General features: G+C 35.3%; 2 protein-coding genes across 3 annotated transcripts; one reads left to right on the forward strand and one right to left on the reverse strand.

The window, feature by feature from the left end:
• Positions 1-500: 500 nt before the first annotated feature.
• On the forward strand, positions 501-26255 carry LOC117995797 (peptide transporter family 1-like). Of its 2 annotated transcripts, none has more exons than XM_034983809.2 (13): positions 501-634; positions 13206-13284; positions 17109-17250; positions 19587-19673; positions 20067-20341; positions 20666-20748; positions 20986-21150; positions 21315-21440; positions 21833-21955; positions 22236-22579; positions 24876-25095; positions 25327-25563; positions 25973-26255. In XM_034983809.2, exons 1-13 carry the CDS (start codon positions 578-580, stop codon positions 26141-26143), a joined length of 2109 nt encoding a protein of 702 aa, XP_034839700.1. In that variant the 5' UTR covers positions 501-577; the 3' UTR covers positions 26144-26255. The 2 variants fall into 2 exon arrangements, with proteins under 2 accessions (XP_034839700.1, XP_034839701.1); XM_034983810.2 differs by lacking the exon at positions 501-634 and adding an exon at positions 1619-1806.
• On the reverse strand, positions 22891-24826 carry LOC117995804 (esterase E4-like). The gene has a single exon (XM_034983818.2). It carries the CDS (start codon positions 24756-24758, stop codon positions 23040-23042), a length of 1719 nt encoding a protein of 572 aa, XP_034839709.1. The 5' UTR covers positions 24759-24826; the 3' UTR covers positions 22891-23039.
• Positions 26256-26986: the final 731 nt, after the last annotated feature.

Here is a 26986-nt window from a genome sequence, read left to right on the forward strand (position 1 = left end):
TCATTCAACAGACTTATCATCAAAAGGTTAAGACGAAAAAGTATCAGAAGGAATATTAGGATATTCCAATTAAGTACTTGTAGCTCAAACTAACTCAAATTATGTTCTAACAAACCTTTATTTTATCAAAACATCTATAAAAAACTTAACCTGCAGAGTATCTGAAAAACTGAGTAGGTAAAGTAAGTAGGTACCTACCCACTAACAATGAAAAATTAAGGGAGAAAAGTAATTGCTTGAATGCCTCGTTTTCGACGTCATCTGAATATAAAACACTTTTGATTCTCCGTGAAAATGACGTAGGCACCATGAACCTATAATTTATTGCGAATCTAATTTGTACGTGTACATAATATTATGTACCTAGTCATTTATTGCAAACTGACTTAGACGCGCTAAGACGTATTCTAGTTTATAGTCTATGGTATGAAATAACTCGATCACCGACACAAATGAGTATAATTTACCTATTAGTTATCGTTGCAATATCTTCTTTATCTTCATTATCTAAACTGACGTTGCTTTGCTTCATTAGCATTGATAGGTATTTAATTTAAATTAATTGCTTAACAATTCTATGGAGTGTGAGGATTTGCAAAACTGTGAACTCCTGACTAAGGAGCTGAAGAAAAGGGTAAGCTAACACCTCTACAGTTAATAAGTAACTGTTTATATTCAAATACATAAAATAGGTAGGTACTAGGTAGGTACTAATTTCAACCAACAAACAAGAATACAAAACAAAAACATTTGAGGTAGGTATACCTACTATTACGTATTCTGTGTTAAAACATTAAGAATCATCTTAGAAGGAAAATTCTTTTCATGGGTTTTTAATTAAATAAAAAACACTGATATAGTTAGTTACCTACTGAAATATTTCATCGAACATTAGATACGTCGAGATGGCAGTCGGGGTGGGACGCCCCTCACACCCGCACAGAGCCCCCGCTAACCCGGTGCAGGATAACGCCTTGCCCCGATTACCATCTCGACTGTCGCGCACTATAACTACGCAATTCAGAAGAATGGACACATAAGGGGGACTGCCATAATTTACCTACTTCTGTTAGGTTTTATATAACTGCGTAGCTATACGTATTTGTAGAGTCACTCGGGTAGAGTTGCATATTGGGTGTCTATTGTATGACCTACTGGGTCTTTTCCACTTTCAAAGACAAGGTCTTCGCCTCAAAAGCGTTGGATAAGATTATAATTACACCTAAAAGTGGTAAAAAACCGTTGCATACTACTTTGCATCTGCAACTTGGATAATAGTTATTCTAAGAAATAATTGCAGTGGATCATAATATTATTAAATTACGTAAGACGATTACGGGTCTGAATCCGGATATCCCCTCACGTCATTATGTTGATGCGCATGAGTGCGGCTTAAACACCTCTTTAGATGTTCTATTCAAAAAGTAACTTTTATCTGAAACGTGTCGTAGTGCGTACGCAATATGTATACAATTTTCAGATATGAGAGGCTGCATGAGTTTTCTTAAAAGGTTTTGTGTCGTTACGTTCGTGATTAAATAACCCACTTCAACTCAAACCAAGAGAGAAGTATATAATTGAGAGTTGAGACACACGATGATAATTAAGGTAACCTGACAGGCTGACAATTCTTAGTTGTGGTCGTGGTCGCTATTTGTGCGCTCGTCTCGACGCAAGCGCAATGCATTAACGCCCATACTATGTTTCGCGCCTTTTTTAAATTCTATTAAAATAATATAATTAGTGCATGTTGAATACATACTTTATATTTTACTACCGAACACAATGGCTGCTAAAGAATCGGGGGTCAGTATCCTTATATTAAATTGCATACGAGAAATGTCTTAAAAATGTTGCGATTATTTTCCTTTCTAATATTTATGTCTTCGTTGTTTTCTTCTGTTTTTTTACAACAGTTGCTTTTAGCCAAAAATTTAAAACACGTTATATAATTTCAGCTTTGAGACGTATGACAATGATAAAAATAATATTCTTAGCGTATGTTTTTATTTCTTTGAATATCATATCTATAGGCAATTTTTTGTTGAGCATATTCCCAAGGCCCAGTCAATTAAAATGCAATTTTGGCTTCGAATCAGGCTTTGCGTTTAACATTGAAGAAATACAGTTGCGAATAATTAATTTATAAGTTATCCATACTAATATATTAAATGCGAAAGTGTGTCTTTCTGTCTGTCTGCTAACTTTTCACGGCCCAGCAGTTTAACCGCTTTTGATGAAGTTAGGTACAGAGTTAGCTTACGTCCCGGAGAAGGACATAAGCAACTTTTTATCTCGGAGAATCAAAGAGTTCCCACGGGATTTTTAAAGCCTAAATCCACACGGACGAAGTCGCGGGCATCCTCTAGTAATAGAATAAATCTTCGATCCAATTTTATTCCATCTAACTGATGCCCACGATTTCATCCCCGTGAATTTAGATTTTTAAAAATGTCGTAGAACTCAATTTCCTGGGATTCTAGTTCTAGTTCTAGACAAGTAGTGCGTAAAAAATAGGTAGATCTGACGTTCCTTTGCAGCGTGATTGAAGAAGAAACCAATAAACCAACAAACAACACACTTTCGCATTTATTTTATGGGTAATTTTAAGTACTTTTAATGTTGTCGTTAACTAATGGCTGCAATCTTTTGATTATTGAAGAATTAAATAATTTAATATATTTTGACGTAGGTATATACCTATATTATAATGTTTTAAATAAAATACGGAGTAAAAAGTTGGCTGTGTGCTGTGTGTCAAGCTCGGGCGAAGGCATTCCTATGTGTCCTTGTACGAATTTTCAAGTCATTACTCGTTATGTATAGCTGTCGAAAAAGTATGTAATCTGTCTTTCTATAGAATTCCTAGGAAATGTCACCTAAAATCAGTGCGGAATGTGTGTAACAAATACTATAAATATTTCCTACGATTTTTTATAAATTTCCTAAACAGCAATCGGAAATGTGTTAAATTCGAGATGAAAAATCTCAGGGTACTTACTTAAATGCTCCAGTTAATAGCAATTTGTATACCTACCTAGTGCGAAAGTTTTTGTCTATCTGTCTCTCATCTAGTAATGCAGAAGATTAGGTCGTATGTAAAAGTTTGTATGACCTGGTCACCCCATCACCCCACTCTTCTTTCGTCTTTTTTATGTGAAGTGCGAAGCAACAAGCCCCAAGCAACGAAGAAGGAGGTGACATGCGTGGTAAAATAAGGTTGAATAGGCGAAGCTGAACGAAGGGACGTTGAAACGAGTCTTTCGACATAACCCATTTAACTTAACATTAACAAAACTTGATCTTAAATCAATGACATTATCATTAAGATCATTATCGGCATCATAATGATCATCATCGTGATTCAGAGTTTAACTGTGTCTTATTTCTCGCACGTAAAGTAATAATTTTTATTTTTAAAATCAATTAGGATATTCACTCAACGCCTAGGACATACATACTTTTCACACAACATTTAATACATAATACATAGGTACATAATTTTGACAAATACTTAACGGTTTCCTAGGAATTGTACACAATTCTTAGATTTCACAAATTTTCGGTAACATACGGGTAGGGAGGGACATTTAGCACATATCACACAAGTTATTTGTTTTGATTGTAAACAGGTTATCCAAAAAATGTTTTTTCATGCACAAAGACGTTTGTAAAAGCATAAGGTTCTTATCAATATATATTACTTATTATACTATAAATTATGTTACTTGAAAAGGACCGTTCTCACTGATGAGCAAGACAAACGCTGATGAACAAGAGTAGAACAGATAGCATCTAAAAAGAAGAAAAAAACTTTGAATATGACCCAAATAAGATTTTTTTTAGATGTGTACTTACCTATAGTAAACGACAGATCTAGATGGCAATCGGGGTGGGGACGATCCGCACAGCGCTCGTGGTAACCCGTTGCAGGTTAGCGCGGGTGACATGCGGGTGCCTCATACCCCGATTGCCATTTCTACCTGTCGCGTATTATATTATGTATAATGGAACGTATCTTATTTTATTTCATTATTCTTCTTCTCAATCGTTCACTCTTGACAGAGTGGTCGTAGCTATGAATTCTTCACTGCTGCTCGTGCGATCTCCCTCCAGCGACTTCTATTGGGGGCATTATGTGCACACACGGAGACATTTCATTATTATTCATTGACTATTGTCCTGCATTATAATTACATGACACGTGTAGATGTTATTTTACATATAAAAGCGTGGACAAAGTTAAACCAACAGTACGCGGCAGAAAGTAAGAAATCATCGCATCGGCCTTTAGAATGACATTTCGGCTTTGTAGAGTGTTGTCTCTGTCACTCATAATATTATGATGTTTTGTCGGTCTTAACGACAGAGACAACGCTCTACAAATCTGCTAAATCCTTCTAAAGGTCGATGTACATTACTTTCTGCCGCGTACTGTAACTATGTTTAGAGGGGTTTATTCGTAGTGCGCTCCATACGTAACTGCTGCAGGTTAACAGTCGTCTCTCCATCGCTCGCTCCATTGATGTAGTAAAGTTTAACTTAGAGTTTAAGGGTGCCTAGCAGCGTGTTGTCGTGACACTCTTGGTAATGCATGACGTGATTTCTAATAAGTACTATTCTATGGTACTATTCCAAAAAAAAAATACACTACTCTTGATGACTTGACGAAAGATATATACACGGAGTAACAAAGGTGTATAATACACCTTTGTTACTTGTTATCTGCCAAAGCCACCGATGATCCAAATTTCATAGTCGCTGATCGTTCCTCCCTGTGTTAAGGACAATGCGCAGAGAAACTTTTAGCGTTTATAAAATGACGAAGGTCTGACCCTCACGGGCTGTCCATAAATTGAATGAATGATGATTGAAAATCACAAGGTGGCTAAGTGGCTAGGCGACAGAGCTTTATGTCAGAGATGTTCTCATCTTATCATTATATCTGATATCTTTATCACAGATATCAGATGTTACCTGCCATCAGCAAAAAACTCCAGATATAAACCACTAGATAAAAATACGCTATAAGGTGAAAGGCTACAAGTAGGTACCTACCTTTAATCAAGGTAATGCAGATGACATGTAAAATGCATGTTAAGCCCTGTGTTTACAAATGCAGTGTCATACTACGTCGTGATCTACCACCGATTCGGAAGAACTGGCAAGAAACTCAGCAGTTGCTCTTTTCAAAACACGATGAAGTAGCGCTCTAGGCGGCGGGCGCCCACACAAGAGTTCGGGAAATGCGTTTCCGCTATTCGTTGGGGTCCCAACGAATATCTAGCGAAAACGCACCGGAAACGTAGTGTTGAAAAACTGCCCACGAGGTGGATGGACGACATCAAGCGAGTCGCAAGGAGCCTGAATCCAGACAGTCAAGATCGCATCGTGTGAGAGTCCCTACTCCCTATGCCTACTAAGAGATTTTGTTCAGCAATGGAATCTTTCGTTTAATGAAAACGACGATTAGGTATAGCTTCACAGAGTCTCCGAATCAAGTAGAACTTAAAATAAGACCGCAGTAGTTTAGACTGTACCACAGCTGCTGAACGAAGGTGCATTCAACTACCTACGTCGTATAAAGTAAATAATTAAGTAAGTAAATTACCACTACACGACAGGTCGAATGTTAATCGCCGACATGGTAATCGGGGTGGGGACGGCTCGCACATCCGCATAGCCCCCTGCGCTATCCCGGTGAGGTATTGCGCGGGTGACGTGTGGGTGTGCGGTGCATCCCCCCCGCCTCATATCCTGATTGCCATGTCGACCTGTTGCGCACTATAGGTAGGTATATCTTCAAAATAATTTTACGGGCAGCCGCAAACGACTTTCGACCGTAACGGTATTTTATGCAGAATCAAGTTCTTTTTACGAGTTTTTGTGGAAAAACAAGTAGGTAATCTTAAAACAAAATCCTGTTTTTTTTAATAAATCCTGGTATCCACGAGTAACAAATCTACAAAAAAAACTGGTAGCTGACCCGTATACCCACCAGGTTCTCCCACTAGTGGGTACTAGGAGAGTTATTCGTATTTACCCTTACACCCACTGCGTAGGGTAGGAATTAAGGTAGTAGGTAATGTAAAAACATGTCGATACCTACACATTGTATCAGCAGTACCCTTATTATAAATGCGAAAGTGTTTGTTTGTTGGTTTATTGGTTTGTTGGTTTGTCCTTCAATCACGTCGCACCGGAGCAACGGATCGACGTGATCGACCTTCAGGAGAGTGATATAGGCTACTTTTTATCCCGGAAAATCAAAGAGTTCCCCCGGGACTTCAAAAACCTAAATCGACGCGAACGAAGTTGCGGGCATCAGCTAGTTGATACATATTAATATTATAATTGGAGGTTACCATAGATATATATTATATCTAAGGTAACAAGATTAGATATTTTCCATCCAGATTTTTTAGTAAAGACGTTAAAAAGATAATATTTAGTTAGACAATATTTTAAGACTACTTATCAGTGTACGTATTGCTTGCAGATTTGGTGATAAGAAGAGCTAATCTAAATCTACTCTTGTATCAATACAATATGCGTTTCGTAACAAACGTCTTGTAACTGTATCACTTATTTTTTTGATAACAACCAATCGAGTGGCTTATCATATGTCAAGTAGTTACGTACATAATACCTACCTTAAGTATTGTCATATAAAGGATTAAGGTCTAATAATATTATTAGCTACTAGCTGATGCCCGCGACTTCGTACGCGTGGATTTAGGTTTTTGAAGTCCCGGGGGAACTCTTTGATTTTCCGGGATAAAAAGTAGCCTATGTCACTCTCCAGGTCCTTAATTATACCCATGCAAAAAATCACGTCGATCCGTTGCGACGTGATTGAAGGACAAACCAACAAACTAATAAACCAACAAACAAACACACTCACATTTTTAATAATGGTACTGATTAGTTTCAGGTATTTTTTAACCACGCCTTACATAATGTTATTATTTTCATGTCGAATGTATGAATAATGTTATGTATGAGGGTTAAAAATTTACTTTTTACCAAGCTAACTACAACGTTACTGGCTAAGTTACTTTGCATTATTACATTATTTGTACACTAGCTGATGCCCGCGACTTCGTACTCGTGGACTTAGGTTTTTTTAAAACTCGTGGGAACTCCCCGGTAGGTAGTGATTCTTCTTGAAATGTTCTGAATACCTACTAATAAAACCCGTACCTAATGAACTGCACTAAGAAATTTAGGACCGTATAAGTCCCGCAAATTGCTATTGCCCTGGAACCATGTCTCATTAACATCGAAATGACGTCAGTTTGACGTCATTAGACGTATACGGAAGTAAAAATCATACAATCATAGTAATATATAGGTCAGTCTATGCATAAAATACACCATCAGCTCGAAACTTCAGTCTACTACAAACCTATCGTCAATTTTGCAAAATGTTTTATCAATAACAACTCTGTTTCTATAATGGAAATTGGAACTAAATACTCGTAACTTCAATTCGAGGACGAAAGTACAATGACAGCTCTTCAGAGATAGTGTTGGATTGTGAGTTTTATCTGAAGAAGGTTAACTAACGAATAGAAAAATATATCGTAGATAGTAAACACCACGAATTAGGAATGTAATTCTTTACATCATCAGCTTGAGAAGTCGGGTCCTCGAGTTTAACGACAATATTTTTACATGGTAGGTGTCTCCAATATAAATTTATAATCGACAGTTTCTAAATCCCATCAGTTTTGGTGGTCAGGTCCTGCAGCATCAGAATTCAGTAGTTGGAATCCAAATTTTAATAGTACAATTTTATTTCGCAAAGTTTCTCTATCGATTAAAAAAAATTACGCAAATCAGTTCAGAAATCTCGGAGATTTCGGTGTACATAGTTAGGTAGAAAAACACAAATCCTCCTTTTTTAAAAGTTGTTTATAAAGTAGCCTTAGTTACTTCCTGGGTAATCTACTTGTTAGTGAAAGTTCCGTCAAAATAGGTTCAGCCGTTCTGAAGATTAGCCCGTTTAAACAGACAGACGGACATAAATTTTAAAAATGTGTGATTCAGTTATGTTACAGTTTAAATCGAAATTACAGACATACACTTCAATTTTATTTATTAGTATAGATTTGTTCAGTGTTTACAGTGATGATAAAAAAATTACATTCTAATCCAGCAAACAGTATGCCCAATATTACTATTGTTTGGCAACGAATAGCAATATTGGTCATACCGGGGTGTCAAAGCGCCTACATACGTGGGGTGGCGAGCTCAGCTCAGCTGATCTGACGAACGCCAAATCATTAAAATTGGTCACTACACAGTAGTCCGTCATATGCGGAACTTTGAGCAGCTTCCGCAAACTACCTTACGATGTAGGCACGGACACCCGACAGTATTACGTGAATACTTCTATATATACTACAAAATAGAAAAAACTTTCATAGCGCGATTTAGGAATTTGATACGTTTTTATGTTTAAAACATTTTTTTATTTACTAAAAGAACATTTTATGTTGCTTCTGCTTATTACAAATAATTATATTGGGGTTTTAAACGAATACAACAAGATGCTCATAAATTTAAATTTAAATTTCTACTTCCTATTTCCTATTTTTTACGTCAAGATAAGAAGCGCCATCTGTGCATGATTCAATGCATTATTGGTTAATCAATGAAGGAAAATGAAATATTTACGTACGTTAACTAAAAAAGATAAAATTAATATGATCACGTCACCCACGCCCGCACCGGGTTTTTCAGGCAGTTCCTAGCAAAGTAATCCAATTAACCTAAGAGAACTAACTATTGCGGCAAATCTAACAAAAATGAGGCTTGATATAAATGAATCGATTGTTCAGCAACGTTGATCCAAGTTGGTAAGTGGATGGGTGACTGACTTGGGAGGTGTAAATTTGGCCTTTTTGTTTTTTCCGTGCCTCGGAGACCACGTTATGCCAGCAGTTCCGTTTATTATCACAAATTCTAATAATAATTAATTCAATATTTTTGTTTTTAAATTAATTATTGTACTTTAAACAAACAGCTTTCATATGTTTTTGCTACTCAGCAATAGATGGCGGAACCTGAATTATTATTTTATCATCGATCAAGCCATGATATCAAGGGAGGGGGTGAAGGGGTTTCGATGTGTTAATTGCACTAACCAGCAGGTACTTTATCAAGTCAAATTTTTTTCTCCTGAAATGGTTAAGACCCTGATTAAACGCCCCGAAATCAATTCCTGGCTACGGCCCATGCTTATAACAGTTCAAGCTACTGATTTTAGAAACGAGATTTTTCACGTAGGTTCTTACTGTAAGTGGAACGATATAGAATACGTGTAAAATCTCGGTTGTACTTACTATGTAGGTACCTACAGATTATAATAATGTTTCGATTTATAAAATTTCTTAGATTTTTTTTGTATATTTTGAAGGGTTGAAACTAAAATGTATAAATAAACTATTAAGTTTTATGACCACTTTGTTGTCTGTCTTTCTGTCTATCCGTCGTGTCATGTATAACCTACCTACATAAAGTAGTTATCTATGCATGTAAACAGCCAATCCTTACAACTTAGCATTATGATAACTTGTTCTGCATAGTAAATAAAACGTAGGTAATAGCAGTCAAATGCAATCATTACCTTCACTGAGACTCATTTCGTCCAACGGTTCGCCTTGACATACCTATTCGTACTCGGTCGAGACAATGAAAAACTGCTTGATTAAATAGCTGGACCTACTTATATACCTACGTAATCGGAACGATTTTCCTCTGAACAGAGTTAACCGCGCATGTGCAATGGAAGATATTATGCTTACCTACTTTTATTTTTCCGACACCGATCGCGCTCATATTTGTATAGTGCGCGATAGGTCGAGATGGCAATCGGGGTATGAGGCGGGGGAGCGCCCCACACTCCCGCACGTCACCCGCGCTAGACTGGTTTAGCGCGGGGGCTATGAAGGTGTGCGGGGCGTCCCCACCCCGATTGCCATCTCGACCTGTGGCTATAGATAGGTAGGTCTGGTGCTGCTAGCATATAAAGTTTCGTTTTTTCCGACGTTTTTCCGTTTCCGGGAAGCGGGAATAAAATTTTTGGTTTCCCGGAAATTCCGGGAATGGGGAAATTTTGAAATATAGTTTTTCTATTTTTACTTACGGACAGTGAAGTAAAACACTTCATTTCATTAAATTAACAATTTATTTGTTTCAAAGTAGGCAGGTAAAATAACCGGTCATGTTTTTAATTGACACGAAAGGTTCCGTACCATCGTATAGTTCTTGCATTTCACGAGGGCGAGTGGCTCATGCTTGTGTTTAAGTCGTATCGTGATAAGTAAGGTACACTAAATGTGTGCGTTAGCTCGCTACTGATTGGTCCGACATGCACGCACACTTACGCAATGCCCATATATACCACGTAATCACAAGTAAAGTTCACTCGCCTTCGTGAATTGCAAGAACTGTACAAGATATATCAAACACTACCTGCTTATATAAATTTTAAATGTTTTAATTTGTATGGCAGCTATTTTGAAATTTAACATCTTAATTTTAGGGCTCCGTACCCAAAGATTAAAACGGAGCCTATTAATGTCACTGCTGTCTGTCTGTCCGCGTGTCACGGGTCTCTAACTCGTAGACGAAATGAGTTACAAACCCAAAATTTTGGTATTTGGTGAAGAACTTGACTCAAAACCCAACATTGAATTAGAAATTCAGTTAAATTATTTTTCAGAAAGGCGCCCAGATATGAAAATGGAGCCATCCCGTTAAAAAATTTGAAAATCGACACCATGAAAACTATAAAAAAATAAAATTATTAAAAGTGTTAGGTATATCTTGCACGTTGGCACGGAACCGTTTGTGTACGAGTCCGACTCGCACTTGACCGGTTTTATGAAGACTCAATATCATTTAGGCAAAATTGCAAATCAGATTTTTTCCTTGAACTCACTTTACGACACTTCGTTGCAACATAAAAATTGATGGAATCCATAAAACGATTTTTTAAGGAATAAGTCGACATTCACAAACGTTGCTAAGTAAACAATTATGGTACACCGTACAATCAGATATTATGTTAGCAAATTGTCTATCTGGGTCATACGTAGAATAAGGAAAAATAATTATGTTGACATCAATGTAGAAATTTGTAATCATATCTATTATAGGTACTGGTTCAGGTGTTTGGGAAATAAATAAATTAATAAATAATTAATTTAATAAATTATTATATATTTGGAGTTAGTCCGAAGAGAAAGTCTGACTTTAAGAAAGAGGGACTGGTCATTCAATTTTCGTGAAACTGCCAATGAGACGGTTGAAAATAGAAAAGTGATAATCATTATTACCACCCACTCAACAAGGTCTCTAGAGATTACGCAGAACTTTTCTTTTCGAGCTTAACTTTTCAAAAATATTAAAGTAGATACTATATATGTACATATTGTAATTTTTAAAACATGCTGTCAAGGTGTTTAGATGAGTCTTCACAATAAAGCTGTTTTGGTATGCATAATTTATTAGGAATGTGACGTGAGGTATTGTTCATTGTAACTGGAGATTTATTTCTTTAGTGAATTATTTAAAAAAAGTATAGAAACCTATAGTCATTTTCGGATTGTAAGTTATCTCCATAAGGCGAAAAGGTAACAGACAAACAAACAAATTTTCGCATTTACAATCTGTTCCTAAGTATTTATAATTTGGATGAGTCACATTTATCTTACCGACACCGTTCGCATCCTATCTAGTTAATCATTTAATTATTATCTTTATCTCTCTTTTTTATCCTATGTATTCTTGAAAATATAAGGCGTCTTTGGTTTAGGTATCATTTTGCAAGTAGTTACGTGTCTATATTTGCTTGTTTGATAATAATAATTATTTATTTAAAGGTATAAACCCAATACAATATATAAACTTAAAACTAAAATACAATAAAAATAAATAAATGACAATAGGTATTATATATAATTAATTAAAAATTAATTAGGTATTATAATAAGCATTTTCTACTTGTTATGTTGTTATACGGAGGTTTCAATAGAGCAGGTACAATTTTATTTATAACTAGCTGCCCTGGCGAACTTCGTTCCACCTAACAGTCGATTCAATTTTTTTTAATTTTTCTATTATAAAAAAAGAATTAGCGAAATCGGTTTAGCGGTTCACGAGATATGCGATGAGCAACACATTTAGTGATTCATTTTTATATTATAGAAAGATAACCTTTCACCGAACATTTATTTTGCTTCAACGAGAAATTTTGTTTTTGACTTTCAAAGATTATTCAATCCTAATGGAATAGATGATTTTGGATTTGGCCTTCTTTTTTCGTTTTTATTCGCTCTGGGCGACTCGACCGTGAAGGTTTGCGGCATCGTAAAGCTAAGAATCCAGATTAAAGCAGTTCCTAGCTTCGCGGTCAATCTGTAAAGGAATTTAAAACAAGTTTGACCTAAATACGGTTCGATAATTGACGAGCTGAAAATTGGGACCAAATGGTTGTGCATTCCGTGCCGTCATTAAAACACAAATTTTTACAAATATACTAACTTTAGAAATATTATATATACAGGACAATCCATACTAATATTAGAAATATGAAAGTGTGTTTGTCTGTTTTTTGTCTGTCTGTCGGGCCATCGAAATTTGGTACAGAGATAGCTTGCATTTTGAGGACTAAGGCTACATTTGGTCCCGGAAAATCGAATATGCCACGGGATTTTAAAAAACATAAGTCCACATGGGTGCATTATTTGGTACAAAAATTAGCTTGCATATCAAAAACCGGATAAATAATAATTTATTTATCCGGTAAAATCAAGGAGTTCCAAAGGGATTTTTCAAGACTAAATCCACGCGGACGAAGTCGCTGGCATCATTTATAGCGTCTTTATAACGAACTTTTCTATTGAAAAACTCAACTTTCAACTCTCCACGTATACGTTCATGAGATACAGCCCGCAGACAGACAGACAGACGGATGGACGGTACAACGGAGGCTTGTACCTATCTAATAGGATCCCGTTGGCACCCACCGGGTAAATCCTAAACACGAATAGTAGGTACACAACGACGGACGGTGCAACTACCTATGGCCTAAGAGCCAACGTATGCCAGACTTAATGATTTTAAAATAAGTATAGTACCTTATGACTTAGTACATAATGTAGTTTATTTATCTAGTTTTCTTTTCTTTACAGAAACTACCTTACCCAAAGTCAGTGGGATTTATCGTCACAAATGAGTTCTGCGAGAGATTTTCATACTATGGAATACGAAGTACGTAAAATTTTACTATACCTAAACACACCTTTTTATTTTACATATAATATAAATTTTTGTATGTTAATATTATTGTTTATTAATATGTTCTTGTTTACATGAAAGAATTTAATTGATTAAAATGCACTTATCTGCGAAAATTCTTTTATTTATTTTTTATTTGCATAATAATGTGTGTTACAAAAGATGATAATTATTATTACTAACGTTCAACACATTAGCCCGCGGCGTACAAATATTTTGGTCGGTAGGTACTTATACAATTTTAGAAATGAATATTTTTTGTTAATTTTCATGCGGTTTTTAAAATACTGGTAGTTAAAGGTGCGTGCCCGGATAGGACCCCCGACCAACGACTAAAAGACCGCCATCTTAACCACTGTGCTATCACTGTTTGTTAAAACATCCCACATCATCATTATTTTGATTTTATTACACTTATTCATCATCATCAACCGATAGACGTCCACGGCTGGACATAGATCTCTTGTAGGGACTTCCACACGCCACGGCTTTGCACCACCGCCTGAATCCAGCGGCTCCCTGCGACTCGTCTGATGTCATCCGTCCATTATATTTATTACTTATATTTTATTAATAGCTTTAATGCAATTAAAATGTTCTAATAAAAATTAAAGCTAACCTTCTGTACAAATCATGCCCTAAGCTTCATTAATTTCACATGTGTTGGGTAAATGTGTCTGAGATGCGGAGAGAAAATTATAAATTGTAACAAATACTTAATTTTCTGTGAATCTCCTACAACTCGAGTGCCATTTGTTCAAGCCAATCGATGACACAAATTAAATATTTGACTAGCGATCGTTTACAATCGGTACTTATTGCGAATACCTACATAGGTAAAATTGACATTGGCATGCTTATGTTATCTACAGTGTCTACTGCCTCGTATATTGCTGCATTTATATAATACTTGGCCGGAAAATTCAATGACCCCCGCCTACCTGTATCTAAACATTTGTGACTTGAAGCATATATAGTAGGTATATAAATATACCTACAAGTATAGGCCTTTTTTATAAATTATTTTATATCTATTCAAAAGCAAATTAAAATAAAAAACCTACTCTCACTTTTCAGTTCAGGAGTTACCATACCCTGAAGTATTTATCTTTTCGAAATTTGAATATGTAGAACCTCTGTGTAGCTGTAGCGGTAACAGGTATTTTTATGGTTTCTTTGACCTTAATAAATTTAATCTTGTAACTCTTATACACACAGACTGACGGATATACTGACGGATATATGGACCTTACGAATAACGAAACTAAAAGGGTTCCTTGTTTTACTTCGGAATCCTAAAAATCAGCTACCATAGACTATAATCACTTAGCATAGACACAAGTCAATGTCACCTTAGGAATTAGCTTTCGCTTTCGTTAAAACATAAAAATGGATTACCGTTAGGTATAATAAATTGTTTTATGATTGTTATTATAATGAAGAGTGCGATACACTCATATAGTCCCGTTCACGATCGATATCGGTATTATTTGCATTCAGCACGTGTCTGCAAGCTCAGTTTGAATTTGAATATTATTTAGGGTGCAAAAAGTAATAGATGCCAGGCCGAGCATAATCTCTATAAAAGAGACCGCATACTGACACAAAGGTGCAGTTACCGAAAATGTGATCGTAGAATTTGCTTGTCTTCTAGCTTTTAAAATCCGGCTGATCATCTTAGTCAGCTTAAGAAAGAAAAGGAATTTTTTTATTGCAAGTTTAGTCCGCTGTGATATTTTATTTAAAATAATATAACGATAAAATGTTATAGAAAGGAAACAACAACTATACGGTCGTAGAATAAACCGTATCTACTTAATTTTCCTAACTTAAAAGTCTATTAAAAACGTATTAAGTAGGTACTTCATTATATTTTATTGATGCTTGATGCTCAATCTGCTCAAATACCGTCCAGAGTTACCGTGAAAACTCGAACTACGGTAGATCTTAAAAATCTAGGATTGACCAAGACTTAATAGCAATAGTATGAACTGTTCTGGGATTTTGGGCTTTCACATCTTAGAGACACAAAAGTCCTAATACTTAATTAAAAAAAATTGAATTCGGCGTCTTACTAAATTTTTACTGGTTGTGTATTTTTTAAAGACTACAACAGAAGACTTGTTTCGTTGTCCCTTCTTTCGGCTTCATCTACTTGACCTTTATTTCGCTTTTTTCGCTTGCCACCTCGACCTCCTTTATTCCACTCAGCCTCGTAAGTTCGCTTCATTCATTCCAGCTTCGCTCTTTACAAAAACATTTTAGGGGTAAGATAAACAAGACTGCGTGTTGTCTAGGTCTTAGATTATTTTCATTATTATTCGGACTTTTTCAAGTCTCTGAGTTAATCTAAGATTTAATAGGTAATCTAACACTATATCATCTTACAAATCCAACAACCGACCATCAAAAAGTGTAATTTATTACCTACCTATTTTGAATAAATTGTTTTACTTTGAAAGAACAAATGCTAAAGAAATCGATATTTACAATTATCACAGATCAGTTTGGACTTTTACAATTACGATTTAGTGAATCCTTCCACTTACCTACCATAATTCGTTCTTTTACAGTAGTTTACACAGGAAAAATAAAACATTGAAGACTAAGTAGATATTTTATAATTTATAGACACCTACCGTTTATTCATTCCAACACGTGTTAAAGTATCCACATCTATCTACATTATAATATAAAGTTACTACGACATAATGTGCCAATCGTAAAACATAAGCAGAAATCACAATGATGTTAGAAAACCAAGAGTATCTAAGAATAGTCTATTGTTTCACTCTTTCAATACATAAGGGTTTAGTTCTAGTATAAAATGGCAATTAAAAAAAATTTAAAATTTAACACTAATCGATTTATTTTGCAATGGATTGCGATAACAATAGTTCGTAGTATTTAATCTTCATGCTCTTAATTTTTACGTTGTTTTATTTACCTATCCAATTCTTTACAGTCTGACCAGTTGCATCTTTATTATATGTGATTTCATTGTATGTGGAGCCTCCGGCTTGATGGTGGCCCCAAAATGCTAAATGGATTTTTCATCCAATCAGCGACAGACTGAGGGTGGGATGGAAAGAGCAAGCCGCCCGGTTCTAAGAAACCTCCAAACCTTGGGAAGCCCTTAAATGAAACCCCAAAATGCAAAATAATATGTTTATTAAGTAGGTATATAAGCGCCAGATAGGAGTTCAAGGCCTCCATAAAACATTATAGATTGAAACAGTTATGAATACCAGATCCTTTCTGTAGAATCAAAGAAATTGCGCTTAATAATAATGATGATGATGATAATAATGATGTTATTTATTTCAGGCAAATTGTACCCATATTATTACAGAGTTCAAATATAAAATAAAATTAAAATTTAGATTCTAATGTTAAAAATCAATATTTGTTTGGTGTACTATCATACTCTGGTGTGTTTAGTGGCGGTATTCGTGAATCGCTCTTTATATCTTAGGTTTATCCTATGACTAGTTGACTCGCACCGGCTTCGCACAGGGAGCCTACCTATTCCATAAATGAAAAATGAGTGTGAATGTGTTAGGTATACTTATTAGAATCTACCTAGGTACTTATAAATATTTCTCTTTAAATATTCTGAATACAATGAAACCCGTATTGAATTGCACTGAGAAATTTATGCATGTACCTACCAATTTTTTGCGGGTTTTTTCCGCTATCATTAAAAGTATTACATTATCTTTGTAACATTAAAGAAAAAATTGCACTAACTTCACTTGTGCTTATGTGGATTTATGTATTTACTATTTTTGTTTCAGCGGTACTATCCCTGTACCTTCGAGATAAACTGGGTTACACAGATGACAGCGCCACGGTAATCTACCATGTTTTTGTGATGTTCGCGTACTTCTTCCCTCTAATGGGCGCTATGATCGCTGATGGATGGTTAGGACGTTTCAGGTAAATTGATTGAAATTATAAATAATATCTATCCCGGCTGTACTCACGTGTCTAGTCGACGTTAGCCCGGCTAGTTCCGAACCCATCCGGGGTCCTTTTTCAAGGAAGTCAGTTCGCGCACGCAGTGTGACTGTGTTGATTGAAATTAAGTACAACATTCGGGGGGGGAGAGGAACTTGATCCCGGGCACGCACCTCTAACTTTACGGAGGTATGTGCATTTTATTTAACGGTGAAGGAAAACATCGTGAGGAAACAGAGGAGACCGTGCTCAGTTGTGGATGTCTATTAATTAACTAATTCACGGTTTTTAGATTTTTCCCCTTAAATTAAGACCTACATACGTACCTGCCAAATTTCATGATTCTAGGTCAACGGGAAGTACCCTGTAGATTTCTTGACAGACAGACAGACAATGAAGTGATCCTATAAGGGTTCCTTTTTTCCTTTTGGCGTTTTCCTTATCGATAACGACTTCTGCGGCAATAGCACTACCCTATGATCGTGATGATTTATGAACTCGTTCGCACGTTCGTAATGGCCTTAGTTACTAAACGCACTCTTTCAATGCTGCGCTTTCGAGTGCGAGGCCGCCATTTAGTCACCTTGGGACTAGAGGTGTCAAATACAGGTTCATGTGTGTATCACAATATTATCACGTGTTACAGACAAATATTTAATAATTATTAACGTTACATTATTTTGTTACACAAAAAAAATTGCTTGAACCGTGAGGCGCAAGCAGAAAAATGGGTGCAATCGATTTTCGACCTTATTGACATACGTCAGAAAACAGCATTTTAGCAATCTATGAATTATACTGAGCAAGAATATGACAAAAAACAACTTTCTCATAACCGTCAATAAGGTCGAGATTTGCTTGCACCGATGTCACCATGAGGCGCAAGCAGATAAATGGGTGCAAGCGATTTCCGACCTTATTGACATAGGGAACAACATTTTAACAATCTATGAATGATACCTACTGAACAAGAATATGACAAAAAACAACTTTCTCGTAACCGTCAATAAGGTCGAGAACTAGGGTATAGCTTGTATTTAACTCGATTGATTTAAATTTTAAATTTTACTCTTAATAGGTACCCAATGCATACCTTCGCGACAGGTCGAAATGGCAATCGGGGAGGGAATGCCCCGCACACCCGCACGGCCCCTGTGCTAACCCAGTGCGGGCGAGCGAGGGTGACGTGCGGGTGTGCAGGGTGTCACCCCCGCCTCATACCCCGATTGCCATCTCAACCTGTCGCGGAATACAGTACCTAGTACCTACCTATGTATGTAAAAATAAAAAGAAGTAGAACGATAAAGCAATGTCAAGTAGATACCTACAATACAATAGGTAGGTAAGTTTACCTAGTTACTTATAAAAAAATCTTTTTAGTAGGTAACTACTATATTTATTATCATACATTTCTACATATTTATTGTCATACGAATTATAAAATGATGATGATGATTTCTAAAAAGAACAATACCACTTCACGTACCTAACCTATTACCTATAATACTTAAATGTATGATAATACCTACACTTTGAAAAACATTTTCTCATACGATTTATAAAATGACGCAAGTATTTCCAAAAAGAACAAATCTACTATAATAGGTATTATTAACGCGCGACACAAATCTATCACAACACAAAAATGTACCTAATCTACATTATTTTGCCTAATCTACATTACAATTATTCGCATTAAATATTTATCGACACTCAAGTTCACAAATAAATAAAACTGCATTCAAAATGTATTACGAAACAAACAAAATGATAAAAATACTAGCCGCATACTCGTATCATCACAGTCAACATGTAACAGGCCAATACGAAAATTCGATGTAATAATTATTCACCGTCGAATCGCGACGATATTTGTATTCAGCTGTACCTACCTAATATATTTTATTCTAATATCGTCGCTCGGTCGCGCCGCGCGCGGCGTATCAAAGATCGAACGCCTGAGTTATTTTTTAGGAAGGATTTTCTCAAATTTTCACTACTTATTATATATTGTATTCAATTTTGTTTTAATCTAAAAACGAATATCTTGAATACATTTATATATTTAATAAATTTATTAGGTACATTATTTTTTGACACCTCTACTTGGGACCCCAACGTCTATCGATTTTTCGTACTATGTGCCCTGACCATTGCCACCCGCTGAGCTATGTTGATTACTCTGGTTCTCCTACGGATCTCCTCATTTCTGATTTGATCACGTCGAGCAACTCCAAGCATAGCTCTCTCCATCGCCCGCTGAGTGACTCTGAGCTTTCTTATGAAGCCTATATTTAGCCCTATTTTTTTTTCAGGACAATATTTTATCTATCGCTGGTGTACGCGACGGGAAGCATTCTGTTATCCGTCACTGCAATGCCGCCCGTTAGTTTACCTCCCTTGTAAGTACTTATAGATAATAATTTCTATATACTTATTTGCATTTGATAAAATCCAGAAAAAAGCGCCCGCTTGGAACACCTTTTAAGCCCGACAGCTGACTAGCGCATTGCAATTGGTTAATTAGTCTCTTGATCTTGGTACTAGTTAACATATTGAATACCTATCTATCTACCTAAATTTTAAATTACTTATTACATTAGGTACCTATAAATCTTTTACTTATTTTTACATATGGCTAAAACTCTTCTCTCTCTGAGAGGAGACCCTTGCTCTATAGTGAGCACGAGTAATAGGTTGATCATCATAATTATGACGAAACAAGAAATAAAAATATTGTGTAAAATACCCTGATTACTAGTGAAATCCTACATTTAATCACTCTCTATTTTCAGAGAGTTTACAATCCTAGCGCTGTTGTTGATAGCATTTGGAACAGGTGGAATAAAACCATGTGTCTCCGCATTCGGTGGAGATCAATTCAAGTTGCCAGAACAAGAAAAATACTTAGGATACTTCTTCTCTCTCTTCTACTTTTCAATCAACGCGGGTAGTTTGATATCTACCTTCCTGACACCGATACTAAGGGCTGATGTAAAATGCTTTGGTGAAAACAGCTGCTACTCCTTAGCGTTTGGCGTTCCTGGCGTCCTCATGATAATATCTATCAGTAAGTACAACTACACTTCTAAAATTATATTTAAAAAACCGTCCAAGTTGCAGATATATTGCTGCGTTGTGATGTGTTGTGACGCAACAGAGGACGATGATGATAGGTCGGTCGATTGCGTTACAAACTTACAATATGTCACGACACAGTAATGTGTCTGCAGCTTAGGTCATGGTACCTATAGCAGCTGTTTTACAAAATATTCCAAAACTGGTCACAGAATCCCCATCGATACAGTTGCATTTCTACATATAAAAACAATAGTTAATTACAATTTGTTAATATTTACGAGTAAGTTATTAAGATTCCTTATGATTGTTTCAGTTTTCTTCGTGGCTGGCAAAAGACTGTACATTATAAAAAATCCATCTGGTAACGTTTTGGGAAAAGTTTCGTCATGTATTGGTGTCAGTATTTTTGCTCCATACTTTAATATAATTAACATAATATATTATTACTTATATTTCGTTATCGCTTATGGCAGCTCAAGTCATATTGCAAGAGAGAACATCGCCAACATGCATCTATATATTTTAAAATGTAAATATTACTAAGACCATGATAGAAAATAAACTTTTCTACACTACGTATTATAATAATAATAATAATTACTAAAAGAATATTAATAAATATTGTATGAACAGCACGCCATTATGAACTCCTCCAAGTCAAAGCAGAAAAGGGAGCATTGGCTGGACCATGCTGACGATAAGTACGATGCGAATATGATAGAAGATATCAAATCCCTCCTAAGAGTGCTCGTACTGTTTTTACCACTACCAGTGTTCTGGGCTCTTTTTGATCAACAAGTAAGTAAACGCACAGTTCTGACTCTGGTAAAAGCATAAGATTGACGCGGAATGAAAAATAAACAAAATTTTTAATGAACAGAAATCGTACAGAAATAGTCCGGTTAGATACAGTTTTAAGACGTTCTATAAAATAGATTAAATAAATTTAAAATACTTTTTAGGGTTCAAGATGGACATTCCAAGCCGATAGAATGGAACAGGATATCGGTAGCTGGACGTTGAAAGCCGACCAGATGCAAGTTATTAACCCACTATTAATCTTAGTTTTCATTCCACTTTTTGAAGTGGTAAGTGGGCGATAACATTGTTTTTTTTAGCAGTTAGCTTTGATAGCTATCATAATAAGTCCCTTGTATACGTTGGTCCGATTCGTTTGGCGAAAGTGTGCGACGGGCTCTAGCCCGCTTGCCAAATACAGTGTGGCTTTTCATAGGATTATGACGCTATTCACAAATTTTGTTAAAACCTTGGTCATCTTTCGCCAAACGCGTATAGCCTACGTATACTAAGAATTTTATACAATAAGACAATAATCTCGCAGTTTTCCGCGATAATCATTAAATATAAATAAATACCTACGCTTATCTTGTATACCTACATTTTTCTGAATAAATCTGAGGATTACGCGTAGCAGAATAAAAATTAAATTAGTAATTAAATACGTATGTTTTTCTTTTAGGCTATATATCCTTTTATGACGTATTGCAAATTGATCAGGAAACCATTGCACAAAATGATCTGGGGAGGAATTTTAGCTGCTTGTGCATTTATAATATCTGGAGTAGTAGAACTTAATCTGTTGGTAAGCGTGATTATCTACTTACTTAAACTAATTCCTGAACAAGTTTTTTCTCCTCACCTAAAAATACAGTATACGCGGCCAAAAGTGATGAACATCGATTTTTAGAAGGAGACAGCAAATTTGTAGAGCACTGTCTCGGTTATAAACGTCATATGGGTATGAGTGACAGAGACAACGCTCTACAAAAATGAAATGTCATTCTAAAAGCCGACGTTCATCACTTACGGCTGCGTACTGTAACAGAGCAATAGTATAATATACTTATAATTTCAAATTTCAGCCAACTTATGGTACACCAGTTGCAACTGGATTGGCACAACTCAGAGTTTATAATGGACACGATTGTAACTTTACTCTAAATATACACAACCCATATGTCAATACTACAGTTAACACCACAGTTGGACCTTTAGGAGTGTATGAAGAGCTAGATATTAAGGCTAACCCTTTGATCGAATTGCCATATACTTTGCAAGGATCACAGGACAGTAGTTGTGAAAATATGACTTTCAACGGACACTTCCACTTATTAGAGAAGACGGCTAATTCGTATTTTATCGCTGATAAAAGCGTTTATAGTTTCATTGATAATAACAACAAAGCCATTGACGGTGTTAGTATAAGGTACGTAAACGAGACTTTACTTGTATTGTATAATTGTATTGCATAATTGTGTATCGTTTAAAAGTAAGAAATAAAGCAAATATAAAAGAGACACTTAGCCCACTTGCACAAAACTCGTTAAACTGATTCAGTTAAATTTTGTTATTCTGTTACTTTTTACACAACGGCACAACGCAAAGGAGTCTTAGATATATGTTCATCAGTCTATATAAACCAACTAATTTATTTTTTGATAAGTTTATTACAGTTTCAAAATAAGGGTATGGATTAAAAAAGTTTATTTTTTTATTTTTTTATTATCTTATTACATTTAAAATATTTTTGCAAGTTGGTCTTAATAACAAAACACTCTTTAACTACACTTTATTCTCGTATTTATAAGCAGATAAAAACATGATACGTAATTTACTAATTAACATATCTAAAATTAAGCTTCAAAGTTACAGCTATTTTGAAAAGTTTACAGCTCATCCTTACTTTGACGTTTACTCTTTTTTGGATCATAATATTTTTCATAGATTTTTTTCCAAAATAGAAACATTTTTCTTTCGGGCTCAGAGTTGATTAATTTGTTATGCTTATCGAAAAGGAATACATTATCTTCTTTTAAAGTCATAGGACGCCACGTAACATTACCATAATGTTTAATCGAGGTCGGCTTACCCGTTTTGGCAAAATTTGCCCACATTTGCGAAATGTTTTCAATGAAAATTCTGTCTTTATTATGTTTATTTTTTCTTAATTTTACGTAAGATTCCCAAAGAGGATCACACTTTAGAATGTAACATATTTCATCTCCTTGAGCTGCACCTTTGACTTTAATGTAAGAACCAGCTAAAGAAGTCGATTTGACCGCGTTAAATTTCCCCAGATAGTTAAATTTGTAAACGTATATTTCGCTTCTTAAGCTTAGAACGAATTGTATAAATTTGTATGTCGGGTATTTATGTAAGTCTGATACATATTCTAAAAATTCATCTATAGAATTCTCGGTAGCACTACGCTGAAAGTACCAGCTTTTTATCTCTTTTGAAATGTGTCTATATATTTGAGAAGAGTATTCATATTTGTAACCATCTCCAAACGGTACCATAAACTTGAAAAATGAATGAAATAATTTCAAATAATTGGTGTTGTGAATAAAAGGAATTACTTCAGATATGCTCTCTTGACTTGTGAACCCTATAAGTATGGGTATTTTACTGAAATTGAGGCTTTTTAAAGCCCTATCATCGTAAATATCCATCGTTAATAATGATTTATTTGATTTTCTCTCTATTATTGGTGAAAATGGGACAATAGATCGTTGGAAATTTATAACATCTCTGCTACTATAAATCTTGTGAGATGCTTGAATAATCTCTTTTGATGTAGCACTGTTTAAATCTTTAACACCCAATGTCTTCATTTCTTTCTCTAATCTTTGTTTCTCCATTTCATAATTACTTTGGAATATCGACGGAGAAAATATTGAACCACTCTGTAAAATCATTTTTGTGAATAGTTTTCTATATTTGGTTACCAGTAATAAAGACAGCAATGTGCTCGCAGAACCACTTCCCATGACAGTTATTTTCTTCCGATCTCCACTAAAGAAGCGAACATTTTGTTTAATCCATTTGAGGCCTATTACTATATCTTTAATTCCCATATTGGCATTCGAATCTGTTTCATTAAGTTTCAAAAATCCGAAAGCACCTAATCTGTGCGTAAGAGAAATTACTATTACATCATTATCAATCAAAAAATCTCCTCCGTGTATGTGACTGAAACTAGAAGTGAAAGCATACCCATGTATCCAAACAATTACTGCCTTTAATGTTTGCTTTTCTTGATGAGGTAAATTTGGAGTGTAAATATTTAAATATAAACAGTTTTCGAACCCATACTGTCCATGTTTATGTACAATATGAGCTTGTGCACAGGCACCGCGATATTCCGTTGTGGCGTCTAGAGGTCGCGTCCACTTCTTAACGGGTTTTGGATCTTTAAACCTAAGCTTCCCAACTGGGGCTTGGGCGTAGGGTACGCCATAGAACGCATAGTATTGTTTTTCATTAAATACAGTAGACTCTTTAGTTCCTAATATTACTCCCTGATCAATCTTTACTTTCACATTAAACGAACTAACATTGTAAAGTAGAAAAGACAAAATTACTAAAGATTTTTCAACCAACATTTTTGCATCACCTACTACCGCACTACAATCAAGTCTTATCAGTTTTTAATTTGCCCGCAATTTTCAATGTTTACAATTGTTCTTGAGTATAACAGCAAACTTTATTCGTTATTTCAGATTTTTATCAAATGTAATCACTTCGACAACCATTACCCTTCAAGATAACAAGAAAAATAGAACAAAATTATTGATAAGTACTGACGACACATCACAAAAAACTATAGAGAAAGGAAACTGCAATGTATTTGTAAATGAAGTTATGGTTAAAAAAGATTTCGAATTTAAAGCTGGTGCCGTTTATACGATAAATGTCTTTGAAACAAATGATGGAACTTATGTACGTATCTTCATTTGCTTAGTAACAGAATTAATAATATTTGAAATAGTTTCTTTATAGTTTGCTACTTCTTTTTCGTGAGAACTTCATAGATTTCAGCTTATCGAAGTCATAATTTGCTTTTTTGTTTCGAGGAAACCCTCTACACATCCTCCATCGACCATGAGAAAACTATACTCTGATAATACATGTTAACATTTTTTACTTAAGCTTAGCTTTGTTCTGTTTCAGATGGCAAACACAGTCACGATTACTCCACCGAATAGTGTGCATATCTTATGGCTAGTGCCTCAATACGTTGTGTTAACTATGGGGGAAGTGATGTTCTCGGTAACTGGGCTAGAGTTCTCCTTCACGCAGGCCCCGGCTAGCATGAAATCAGTATTAACATCTGTATGGCTACTTACGGTTGCCTTTGGTAACCTTATTGTAGTATTCATCGTCGAAGGAAACTTTTTAGATGCTCAAGTAAGAATCTTCTTTATTATCTTAACAAACATGTTCTTAAAGTTATTGAAAAGCTATAGTTAGTGTGAGGCCCAGCCTTATTCGGTAGTGTAAACTGTTTCCAGAGGCAGTGTTTTCTCGTAATAATATCATAAAACAGCAAACATCCACTTGTACTAACTACACGTTTATTACTTACACCTACTGTCATATTTTATTGGTATACCTAGTGTTCTGTACCAATACGATAACATAATGAAAGTTGAAACCCATTGAAAATCTGCACAGTAGGTACCTACTTTTGTGACCCTTTTTGGTACCTAGTTTTTTTTCAACTAAGAAATCTTTCTACAAGCTTTCTTTACTACTACGACAACTAATTTTCTGAGTTGTATAATAAATATATCATAGAAATTATTTCTGTTTTCAGTGGAAGGAGTTTTTCTTATTCGCTGGCTTGATGCTACTTGACATGTTAATATTTATGCTCATGGCGTTTAGATACAAGTATGTAGAATTGAAGTCAAGTGAAGAAAACTTAGCCGTCGAAGAAATAAGAATGCCTGACGTGAAACCAAGTTTACAGCCAAAAGAGAATTAACTACCACGTTTTGTACAATAAATTAAGTTTAAATGTTAATTGTATTATAATAATTTATTGTGTTATTAATAAAATGATCAAAAATTATGAAATCGTAACAAAAGCTTCTTCACCAATTGATGATAAGTGAGACAAAGTTTTGCAACGTGCTTGCGTTGGCAAAGGTACTGGCACTGGTACTGGCAGCGGTGCTGGTAGAATGTAGTGTTTGTATACTCTTTGGGTACTGGATAGGCGAAAATAGGCGAGCTGCGGAAAAGAAGCGCATTCCTGCGAGAAGCCCAGATACTTCCGACAGGTTGTACGTTGAAAGACAAATGGCTCGGTAAAATATCAATCGAAAAATCAGCCCTATCTAGAATGGAGAGATTATAAATAACGGATACCCATATCCATACTAATATTATAAATGCGAAAGTATATCTAATTCTGTCTATCTATTTGTCTGCCTAACTATCTGTTGCACCAATTTTGAAGAAACTTTCTTTTACCAAGTTTCTTCAAAATTGAGAGAAAAGGACATAATTATGTTACTTTTATCACGGAAAATCAAAGAGCTCCCATGGGGTTCTTAAAGGTCCACCAGTTTAACCGATGCTACCCAGTTCCCTCGACTGCGTCCGCATAGATTAAGGTGTTTAAAAATCCCGTAGGAACTCTTTGATTTTCCGAGAAAAATTTCCTACATCCTTAAATTTTTTTTATATTTTTTTATAAAAAAAAATTTTTTTGTTAGGCACTAACAAACATAGTCAGAGCACAGTGCCTGCTCAAAAAAACTGCACTCAATACGTCCAATCTGTTTAGTTAAATGGCGTGAACACATTAGACAATTAGTTTTGG

The sequence above is a fragment of the Maniola hyperantus genome, chromosome Z (assembly GCF_902806685.2).
Source record: "Maniola hyperantus chromosome Z, iAphHyp1.2, whole genome shotgun sequence".
Taxonomy (NCBI): domain Eukaryota; kingdom Metazoa; phylum Arthropoda; class Insecta; order Lepidoptera; family Nymphalidae; genus Maniola; species Maniola hyperantus.

Excerpts from the sequence above, each read along its gene's own strand:
- LOC117995797 (XM_034983809.2), top strand. The coding sequence starts at position 578 with ATGGAGTGTGAGGATTTGCAAAACTGTGAACTCCTGACTAAGGAGCTG. Across the intron at positions 20,342-20,665 it reads CCTCATGATAATATCTATCA|TTTTCTTCGTGGCTGGCAAA; the intron begins GTAAGTACAACT and ends TGATTGTTTCAG. Across the intron at positions 20,749-20,985 it reads AAGTTTCGTCATGTATTGGT|CACGCCATTATGAACTCCTC; the intron begins GTCAGTATTTTT and ends TTGTATGAACAG.
- LOC117995804 (XM_034983818.2), bottom strand. The coding sequence starts at position 24,758 with ATGTTGGTTGAAAAATCTTTAGTAATTTTGTCTTTTCTACTTTACAAT.